Source organism: Ornithorhynchus anatinus, chromosome 7, assembly GCF_004115215.2.
Source record: "Ornithorhynchus anatinus isolate Pmale09 chromosome 7, mOrnAna1.pri.v4, whole genome shotgun sequence".
In the NCBI taxonomy this organism is placed as follows: Eukaryota; Metazoa; Chordata; class Mammalia; order Monotremata; family Ornithorhynchidae; genus Ornithorhynchus; species Ornithorhynchus anatinus.
Window position 1 is genome coordinate 43,776,793 of NC_041734.1, and position 11,593 is coordinate 43,788,385.

The 11,593-nt window shown below is 46.0% G+C and overlaps 1 protein-coding gene across 1 annotated transcript; it reads left to right on the forward strand.

Annotated features, from left to right (window-relative positions):
- The first annotated feature begins 6,764 nt into the window (after positions 1-6,764).
- LOC100082276 (receptor-transporting protein 1-like) lies at positions 6,765-11,593 on the forward strand. Its single transcript, XM_001512908.2, has 2 exons — positions 6,765-7,036; positions 10,952-11,593. Exons 1-2 carry the CDS (start codon positions 6,765-6,767, stop codon positions 11,466-11,468), a joined length of 789 nt encoding a protein of 262 aa, XP_001512958.1. The 3' UTR covers positions 11,469-11,593.

The window sequence follows — 11,593 nt, forward strand, 5'->3', positions numbered from 1 at the left end:
TGAGTACTCCCAGAAGCTTGAGTCTGCAGGGTGTAGAAACAAGGCACATCTTTTCAGATGGACTTGGGTCTGAACATTGTATTTTGGCCAAGCCTCATTTGAGTCCAGTCACTACAGTGGTGTTTTGTTGGTGGTATGCATGGTCTTCTCAGCAGATTTCAATAAAACCTTTGTTTTGGTCACTGTTTTCATTTAACTTGGACCTGTCCAGTTTAAAACCACTGTGGTTTTCCTTGCATGCAGGTCTCTGAAAGAGTCCATGGGGCTCGGACTCGCTCAACTGGGTGTGTGGTCAGAGAGGGGGTTCTCTAGCCACTAAACAAGAACTTCCTTAGAGCTTTTCGTGCTCATTTATGGCTTCAGAATATTTGCTCCTCTCCCACTATCTTCCCCAGCTCCCCAAACCTCCAGTTGTTGTTGTGGAGGGAGCTATAAGCATTTTAAGTTGTTGATGATGGTATTTGTTAAGTGCTTAGTATGTTCCAAACACTGTTCTAAGTGCTGGGTTAGATATAAGGTAATCAGGTTGTCCCAAGTGGGGCTCACACTCTTAATCCCCATTTTACAGATGAGGTAACTGAGGCACAGAGAAGTTAAGTGACTTGCCCAAAGTCATACAGCTGACAAGTGGCAGAGCCAGGATTAGAACCCATGACCTCTGACTCCCAAGCCTGTGCTCTTTCCACTAAGCTGCAGTTGCAACAGAGTCTCTGTGGTAGAGCATGCCTTATCTGCAAAGGCCAAGGTGGAGCACCTTCCTGGAATAATAATAATACTTGTGATATTTCTTAAGTGCTTACTATGTGCCAAGCACTGTTCTAAGCACAGGGGTAGATAAATGATAATTTGGCCCCAAATGGGGCTCACAATCTAAGTAGGAGAGAGAAGAGGTATTGAAGCCCTATTTTGTAGATGGGTTACTGGAGTGCAGAAATGTAAATTACTTGCCAGAGGTCACACAGCAGGTACATGACAGAGCTGGGATTTAATCAGTGTATTTATAGAGCTCTTACTCTATACAGAGCACTTTATTAAGTGCTTGGAAGCGTACTATACAACAGAGCCAGTAGGTCCTTTCATTCTCTGCTTACGAGCTTACAGTTCAGACACTTTTAATAATTATGGTATTTATTAGTGCTTTCTATGTGCCAAAAATCATACTTAGGCACCCAGATGTCTTCAATATTCCTATGGGCAGCAGCGGCCCCAGTTACCCTTGCTTCTAGGGATGGAATCTAGATATACAATTTGGGATCATTTGCTCAGACTTCCCCAACTCTGGTGAGGTTGTTGCTTAGAATCCCAGCACTGACAGAGACCTTAGCAACCCTCTAGTCGGACCAAACTTGTGCCATCCCTGTTGCACAAAATTCCCCAGAGAAGCAGATGCCACAGTCCCCTTGAGACTGTGCATTGTGCTTCACAGATCCTTGTGATCAGGGAGTTCTTCCTGATGTCTAACCAAAAACCATCGTCAGCCTGCTTCTGCTTGATCCACTGTCAGGGGAAACAGAGAAGCACGAATCCCTGACATTGTTCTTTAATTCCTTTGAAGAGCATTACTATATAATTTGCTACCCCCAAAACCAGGTTTGCACCATGTCAAAGCTGGTCTTACTCCATATTATATTTAAACCTTTAATTCTTCTTGCCTAAGAGAAGTCCCTTAACTTGTCTCTATTGCACAACATTATGCCTCTATTTCCTTACCAATGTCACTCTGTTTTTCCAGTCCAGTTTACCAAAGGGCCAGCTGTCATTCTGTATTTCCAGTCCAGTTTTCCAAGGGGCCAGCTACCCTGCCCAATATTTTTGTTTCTGGCCCAGGTGTGTTGGACTCCAGAGCCTGGATTAACAGTGCTCACCTTGTTCCGGGGGCTCTGGTAGCTCCCAGAACCTCAGGTCCTCCCCAGGATATTCTTCCCTGAAGCTTCTCTGAGGGGTTTCAGAAGGACAGCAGAGAGATGGAGCTCAATACTTTTATTTTCTCTCCCCTCCCACTTACCCACTCCTCCCAACAAGTCTTAGAATAGCCAGGAGTGGATACAGGGTATCCAAAGCAATGGGATCCCAGGCTCCTCTCAACACAGCCTGCTGACTCCTGCTTTAAGTTGTTCTCTTGGCAGTTTAGAGGGGATGATGATGATGATGGTATTTAAGTGCTTAGTATGTACCAAACACTGTTCTAAGCACTGAGCACTGTTCTAAGCCCTAATCACTGTTCTAAGATCTGCCCATATCATCATATGGCTTCAGAATATTTGCTCCTCTCCCACTATCTTCCCCAGCTTTCCAAATCTCCAGTTGTTGTGGAGGGAGCTATAAGCATTTTCATTTGATGATGATGGTATTTAAGTGCTTACTATGTTCCAAACACTGTTCTAAGCGCTGGGGTAGATATAAGGTAATCAGGTTGTCCCAAGCGGGGCTCACACTCTTAATCCCCATTTTACAGATGAGGTAACTGAGACACAGAGAAGTTAAGTGAGATAGAACCCTTGAGATGGAACAAGTTTTATTCTGTAAGTGGATTTCTCTTTCACAGAGGATGGGGTGTCTTTCTGGAAGTTAGGGTTTTGCCAAAATATTCCACTAGGAGCCTGTGGGGCAAATTTGGGGTTGTTGTTTTCATAATATTATCACGATGCCCTTAATAACAGTAATGAACAACATTTTTATTGAACACTGACTGTACCATAGAGAGAGCCCAATTAGCCTGGTCCCTGGCTGGGGGCTCACGATCTAAATTAGACCTGCCAAAGCCTGTGGGAATTTCATCATCTGTTAAGAAAAATAATTCCCACCCTCTGTCTTTTTTTCTTTCTTTCTCTTTTCTCTTCATTGGGGTGACTGACCCCTTCTAAAGGATTTAACTACACTCTGTGACTAAAGGCCCAGGCAGGATTCCAGGCCATCAAAGCCTCCTAGATGGTCGTTTGACGTAAGCAATAACCAAAGCCTTGATCATTGTTGTGAATGGCCTAGGCTTTCCCTGTCAACTGACACCGGATAAGTCTGGATAAGGCAAACTATACCCCATCCTAATTGCTTAGCTGATGGTGGTTTAACCATTTCAAACTCTTAGACTAGGGGTAGCACTTGCCTTCTCCTTTAGACCATAAGCTCGTTATGGGCAGGAAATGTGTCTACCAACTGTCGTAATAATTACGGTGTTTGTTAAGCACTGACTTTGTGTTAAGACTATTTTAAGTGCTAGGGTAGATACAAGATAATCTGGTTGGGCACAGTACCTGTCCCACATAGGCCCTCAGTCAGTCAATAGTATTTAGTATTCATTTACTGTGTGCAGAGCACTGTGCTAAGTGCTTAGGAGAGAACAATATAGCAATATAACATATGTTCCCTGCCTACAATGAGTTCACAGTCTAAATTGAAGAGAGAGGGATTTAATTTCCATTTTACAGATAAGGAAACTGAGGCATCGAAAAGTTAAGTCACTTGCCCAAGGTCATAGACCAGGCAAGTGGTGGAGGCAGGATTAGAACCCAGGTACTCTGATTCCTAGCCCTGTGCTCTTTCCATTAGACTATTTGCTTCCCAACTTACTCTCCTAAGCACTAAGCAGTGCTCTGCATACACCTAAAGCTTGATAAATATTATTGATTGACTGGGAAACAGCCCCCTCCTTACCCAGCCCAGAACAGGGTGAGGTTTGAACATCAGAATTTCCATGGCTAACCTTTTCTTTAACCTCCCCTCTCTACCCAAGCTCAAGTGGAGACACTGGGAGAGATGCAGGGAGATTTCATTGGTCCGTTAAGCACGTTGGAACCACTAATGTGACCAGGGTGGGAGGGGAGTTGGGGGTCTGTGGTCCCTGGCCCTCGTGATGGTTGGAAGATTAAACACATCTGGGGTCTTGTAATTTTAAATTTTGTCTTTGGTGTTGATGCTACTGTGGTCTTAAATGGGGTTAATAAGAGCCAGCTGATTAATGTCAAATAACAGATCCATTCAACTCCAGGCTCTAAAACATTTAGGTCTCTAGACTGTAAGATCATCCTGCTTTATTGTACTCTCCCAAGTGCTTAATACAGTGCTCTGAACACAATAATAATAATACTAGTGCTACTGATTAAGTGCTTACTATGTGCCAAGCACTATTCTAAGCTCTGGGGTAGATATAAGTAAATCAGGTTGGACAGTCCCTGTCCCACAGAGGCTCATAGTCCTAATCCCCATTTTACAGATGAGGTAAATGAAGCCCAGTGAAGTGACTTGTCCAAGGTCACAGGGATGGGCATACAACATAGTGTTTAATAAGTACCATTGATTGATAAATCCCAAACAAAAACTAAAAAAGGAAAACATGCTTTTCCACATGGAAATGTCTGCAAATGCAACAGGATCTTTCAAAGGGGCAGGCCGAGCAAACTGGACACTGGTGTGTACGCTGGTTGTCGGCAGAGAACTCGTCTACCTACTTCCTTGTATTGTACTCTCCCAAGCGCTTAGTACAATGCTCTGCAGACAGTAAGGTCTCTGTAAGTACAATTGATTGATTGGACACAGCCTGTGGAAACCATTCTGTTGAACTAGTATTGGTTGGGACAAACTGAAAAATTAATCTTTTACTCGTGAAACCCTAGAAAATGCAAGGGGCTTAGAGACTTCAGCTCTGGGTCTCAAGTTTAGGGAGCTAACCAGCTGCTGCCGAGCAGTGTCTGTCTTATGCCACTGCTGTTTTAAGCGTAGCTGTGGGACTCCTGAACATACCAAGATAGCTGCCACTGTATTTTGTTAATGGTATTTGTTAAATGTTTACTATGTGCCAGGCATTTAACTAAGTGCTGCTCCATGTGGGGTTCATGGTTTTCAACCCCATTTTACAGATGAGGTAACAGTCACAGAGAAGTGAAGTGACTTGTCCAGGGTCACACAGCAGACAAGTGGCAGAGCTGAGATTAGAACCAAGATCCTCTGGCACCTGAACCTGTGTTCTTTCCACTAGGTTATGCTGCTTAGGACAGTCTTAGAAGTCCACAGCAGGATTTACTAAAATGGCTGCCACACACCCACAACCTCAGAGGGTGTAGGGTAGGACTGGATTTCATATGAAGCGTCTCTCTGTTTCCTCTGAAACTGTGCAAGAGTAGCAGTTGTCTTTGATTTCTTAAGAAATTTTCCAAACAGCAAAATGTGGGGTAGTGTAGGATTCAATTACTTTGGGGAGAAGAGACTGTATACTGTGTATTCTGCACACAGTAAACACCCCACAAATAATAAGCATCTCCAAAAATAACATTGATTAATTGGTAAGAGATTGGCTGGGGGAGGAAAACACTGACACATTCTCAAGAAGTGGAGCAGGGAACGTCAATGGGGGCCAAGCGTTTGGGCCCAGGGCCCTCCCACCATGGCCACCGCCACTCCCCATCCTCCCAGCCAAACCAGGAAGAGTGTCCAGCCCGCTCCGACCAACTGCTGCAGAGTTGGAGCAGGTGGGAACCACCTCAGGGGGCAGGGGATGGGGCTGCTGCCATAGGAGCCAGGATGTCCTCCCTCCAGCTCTTGCGCCCTCTCTCTCACGCTCCCCCTCTTTCTCACTCCTCTCCCATTCCTGTGGCTGAGCGGCAATGCCACATGATGCACAGGGGTCATGGACATGGGGCGAGGGAGGCCCACAAGACAGATCAGCTCTGGAGCCCACCAGGGGCCTAATCCAACCCTGCCCATAACTATTGTTGATCCACTAACAGGTGAGAAAAATGCGGCAAGAAGAGCTTAAACCACTTCCTCACAATGACGCAGAGATTTAAGAGCAGAACTGGGAAGCTACGAATACTTCATAGTTATTCTTGATTAAATTTTGCTCTCTGAAGTTCACAATTGTTTATTTCATCATTATCAAATTACTGCATTCATATGCATGTGGGTGCTATAGAAACTAAGTTAAAAAATTGAGATACTATCAACTCACTAGGAACTTATGTCATAAAACAGATTTCATTCATTTGGGCAAATGATTATTAATAGATCAATGGGTGCCCTGCAGAGCCAAGGTTAGGTGATTATGGGTGACGGATTACCATGCGTAAAACTAGGAACAGCTGTATACAGGTTATGGAAGAGTTCAGAGCAACATTTGGGGGTACTGTACAGGAGCTCGTCTTTAAAGGAGATTAAAAAAAAAATCCAGCACCTGATTCTTCATCACAGAAAGCTTTATTACAACCTGACACTGCCTTTACTAAAACATCGAAAGTACAAACTATTGCAAAATAGAGTAAAATAAACTAAAAATTATTTTTAACAGGCTTGCTAGGAACAGTGCCCAACCCCAAGCATTTGGACCAGTGATTTCATCCAAGAAACAACTGGAAGAGCTATTTTCAATTGGAATGTTGGTTTTCTTTAATTTCTTCTTAATGCTCTCTAACATACCCATCACCATAGCTCTCAGAGATTCTGATTCTTTCCCATAAGGGTCTTTGAGCAGAGAGGAATTCTTGCCCTCCTTGGGATCTTACAAGATAATCTGGAAATGGCCTGAGGTGGATCCCCACAGTGACCTCCCCATCTTTTCTCCCACCCCACTCCAGGGTCTCCCTACCACTCAGGTGACTTGGGGAGGGACTCTGTGAGCAGTTTACCTCAGGGCACTAAACTCCCTTTTGGTTTCACTTCTTCCCGAGCTCCCGGGTTCTTGGCGTCCTGCCTAGTTGTCATGACTACATTTACCTGTGAGGACAAAGGAAAGCTCATTTCGGGAGCCAGGGGCTCCTTCCTTTCAGGTGCTGTCAATGAGGAAGTTTAGGTTGTGGAAACTCCGCTGCCCGGCCATTAGCCTTCCCTCTCTGCCCACCCTATCTTTTGGTACAGCGGAGAGCCCCAGCTCGTCCGAAGAGAACATGTGCAAAAGCCTGACAACGGGAGAGTGGAAGAAAGTCTTCTACGAGAAGATGGAGGAGGCAAAACCGGCAGACAGCTGGGACCTGATCATCGATCCCAACCTCCAGCATAACGTATTGGCCCCCGGATGGAAGCAGTACCTGGAGCAGCACGCCTCTGGCAGGTGAGTCTATGCAGGATGGGAGGTGTCGGAGGGAGGGCCAAGAAGGTTGAAGACCCTAGTCTCCCGTCCCCCCCCTGCACCGGCTCCCAGCCAGCAGAGGTGAGCCGCTTCAGTGGGGCCTGTGAGGAGCTGCATTCCAGGTAACACAGACCCATTGTTAGCCCGCTTTTCCAGGATAACGGGGAGGGGAGATGGAGAGGTCATGATATGACACCTGAGTGGTTGAGATGTTTGACCCGAGCAAAGGGGGCGGATTGCCCTAGAAGGGACTGAGGAAAAAAGAAAGATGGAAACAAGACCCGCAGACATCCCTGAAGGGATAGATGTGGAAAATGACACCAGATAGGATTAACAAAGACCTGGAAGGACTGAGTGGGTGGCAAGCAGCTTGTGTTTCTAATTTCCAGATGATCTGTTTAAGTCCTGGACCACCAGCCCAAGTCTGCCCTTGAAGCTCTGTGGTTGTGCTAGACAGAAAAAAGGAGATTCTAACTCTATTATAGTGTACTCTCCCAAGCATTTAGTACAGTGCCCTGCACACTGTAACTGCTCAATCAAAACGACTGAGTCATATTGAGACATTATTCTTACCTTCAGGGCTAATGGGTGAAGGGTGAAGGAATGTGGGGAAAGGGCGATCAAAATACATCTCTATTCTGTCACTGTATTGTATTATATTACCTTCTGTACCTCCTTTGATTTCCTACTTAACCCAACACCACCCACTTTGCTCCTCTATTTGCCGACCTACTCACTGTACTTCGATTGCATCTGTTTCACGATTGACTTCTCACCCACATCCTACCTCTGGACTGGTATGCCCTCCCTCTCCATAACCAACAGGAGATCACTTTCCTCACCTTTAAAACCCTATTAAAAGCACATCTCCTCCAGGGCTTTGTACAGTGTCTGGTATGTAGTAAGAACAAATACCACTAAAAAAATAAAACCTTCCCTGAATAAAACAAAAAAAAATTATGGTAATTGTTAAGTGCTTACTGTGTGCCAGGCACTGTACTAAGCGTTGGAGTGGACACAAGCAAATCAGGTTGGACAGAGTCCCTGTCCGCTCACAGTCTTAACCCCCATTTTACAGATGAGGTAACTGAGGCACAGAGAAGTTAAGTGACTTGCCCAAGGCCGCATAGCAGATGGGGCGAAGCTGGGATGAGAACCTGTGACCTTCCAATTCTCAGGCCTGTGCTTTATTCACTACGCCATGCTGCTCCCTTAATTTCCTCTTCTCTCCTTTCTGCATCACTCTTGCACTTGGCTTTGCCATTTATTCACAGCACTTATGTTCACATCCATAATTTATTCATTTTATTTATATTAACGTCTATCTTCCCCTCTGGATTGTAAGCTCAATGGGAGCAGGGAACATGTCTACTCTTTTGTATAGTACTATCCCAAGCACTTAGTCGAGTGCTCTGAACACAGTAAGCATTCAATAAATATGATCGATTAATTGATTGTACTAAGACCTTGAGAGGGCAAGAGAATCTGTATATATAGATGCTGCAGGGGCATGTCCCAAATACAAGGAAAGAACTGTCAATCAATCAATCAATTGCATTTATTGAATGGTTACTATATGCAGAGTACTATACTGTGTGCAGTTCCCCTTCCCCCACAGCCTGTCCCAGGGCCACGGTACGGGCAATGTGTTTGGAGGCAGGATGATAAAGAACCAGCTCTTAGGAAGAGAAGCACTTCTTTACCCGTGGATGTCACCTATGAAACCAGCTGTCACCAAGACAAGCCAGGATAGTCTTGAAAAGACCACACTTTTTCAGTGTTGATTACTTTGGAGGGACCAGTGGATACAGGTATTGGTTTTTTCACAGATTGTGGGCCAGGCACCATGTCTAATTCTCAACCATGTATTTTTCCCCCAGCACTTAGCACATAATGAGCACTAAATACTCTTAACTGCTACTCAGTAAAAGGGAAATTGAGTGAAGGAGGAAGGTCCTGTCTCCACAGGCTCAAAGCTGTTTTCTAATTATCCCCAAAGCAGATAGAACACAAGCCTCTCTTTCAGTCAGATGCATCCATGGTCCTCCTCTGCTCAAGGCTCTCAACTGTGACATGAGAGCCATGTGGCAACTGGGTCAAGGCAAGAGGAGAATTGCTAAGAAGAGGAGGGTCTGAAGGAGGGAAGGTTGGGGGGGGGGCTGTGAGGGAGGGGTTGGAGTCTAGCCGCTATGTCTTTTTAGAACATCTTTTTGGAATTCCGGGGTTGTGTTTCCTGAATAGGGGCTGTTTATCTGATATCGTACACCGCCCCTAAACCCCCGCTATGGGATTTAAAGGCTTGCACATCCTATATCTGCTTATCCTATATCATACACAGCCCCTAAATCTCTTCTATGGGATATAAGGGCTGTGAGTCACAGAGAAGTAAAGTGAAGTGACTTGCCCAAGGTCATGCAGCAGACAAGTGGTGGAGCTGGGATTAAAATCCAGCTCCTCTGATGCCCAGGCCCATGCTCTATCTACTAGGCTATGCTGCTTTTCCAGCATATCTGATATGGGCTAAAGGATATTGTACATTTCATGGGGCCTGTGAATCCTATATGGGCTACAGAGTAATCTATATCCTTAAGAGGCTCTTTATCCTATGTGAGCTATGGGGTAATCTATATCCTGGGGGCTTGTGAGTCTTGTATGGCTAGAGGGTAATCTCTATCTGAAAGGTGCTATGCTTCCTTTATGGGCTATGAGGCAATGTATAAGCTAAAGAGGTTGCATATCTTATTTGGCTACAGGTTATTGTATATCCTACAGGGGCAGTATATCCTATATATGAGTATCCTATGCAGATAATGTATCTAATATGGGTTATAGGATAGTCTATAAATAAATAAATGGTGGTATTTGTTAAGCGCTTACTATGTGCAAAGCACTGTTCTAAGTGCTGGGGGATACAGGTGATCAGGTTGTCCCACGTGGGGCTCACAGTTTTAATCCCCATTTTACAGATGAGGTAACTGAGGCACCGAGAAGTTAAGTGACTTGCCCACAGGGACTGTGTATCTAATATGGGCTATAGGGCAATCTATTCAAGCAGGGATTCTGTATCCTTTTTGGGCTTTAGGATAATGCACAGTGACTGTGCATCCTATATGGGCTCTTGGATCATTGCTATCCTAAAGGGCCTGTATATACTATATGGGCTATAGGGTAATTCACGTTCTACAAGGGCTGCATATCCTATATGGGGTATAGAATCACTTGTCTCCTAAAGAGCTCTGTATCCCATGTGGGCCTTAGGATAATCTATGTTCTACAGGGGCTGTGCATCCTGTATGGGCCGTAAGATAATTGCTTTCCCAAAAGAGGTGTAAATCCTATAAGGGCCATAGGACAATCTTCATCCTTAAGCGTTTGTGTGTCGTTTACTGGCTACAGGATATTGGGTATCTAGGTGGCCTATAGTATAATCTATATCCTAAAGAGGCTATGGACCCTGTATGTACTGCAGGATCAACTATATCTTTCAGGAGCTATGAACCTACACAGGCTACAGGACAATCTATATCCTACATATGCTCGGTATCCCAGATGAGCTATAGGATAACCTCTCTTCTGTGGGGGGGTTATGTGTCTTCTATGGGTCAAGGGCTAATCTATATCCTCTAGAGGCTTTGCCTCCTCTGTGAATTAGGTGCCGGATGTGGAGAGGAGGGAAGGCAGGGGAAGGAGCTCACAAACAACTGGATGAGGTCCCCCGGGCAGCAGAAATGAGTAGGGCTCCATCTGAGAACAGATCTTCTAGGACTGGAGGCATGAGGGAAGGGAGAGGGTGGAAATGCTCTCCTCTTCCTTTCCCCAATCCATTTGGAGCCTCAGGAGCCTGGTGCTGTTGCCAGAGAAACACCACCACAGTACTTCTGCTTTGTCTCCCTGTAGGTTCCACTGCTCCTGGTGCTGGCATACCTGGCAGTCCTCCCAAGTGGTGATCCTCTTCCACATGTACCTGGATCGGACCCAGCGGACGGGCTCCGTGCGCATGAGAGTCTTCAAGCAGCTCTGCTACGAGTGTGGCACCTCCCGGCTGGACGAGTCGAGCATGCTGGAGGAGAACATAGAGGGGCTGGTGGACAACCTCATCTGCAGCCTCCGGGAGCAGTGCTACGGGGAGAATGGGGGACAGTACCGCATCCACGTGGCCAGCCGCCAAGACCACCAGCGCCACCGGGGAGAGTTCTGCGAGGCCTGCCGCCTGGGCATCACCCACTGGAAGCCCACGGAGAAGATGCTAGAGGAGGAGGCCACCACCTACACCTTCTCCCGGGCTCCGAATCCTTCCAAGACAGCCGACTCGGGTTTCAGCTGTGACTTCTGCTCCATCCCTTGGTGTATGTTCTGGGCCACGGTGCTCTTGCTCATCATATACCTGCAGATCTCCTTCGGCAACCCTGTCTAACACCCCTGCCCGGCTCGGCCAGAGGAACGCGTGTGAGTCGGAGGACGCGTTGGTTGGGGAAGAGTCATGAGGCAGGTTAGAGCAGGTGTAGTCTAGGTGACTGGAACTGTCCTAGTATCCTCAGT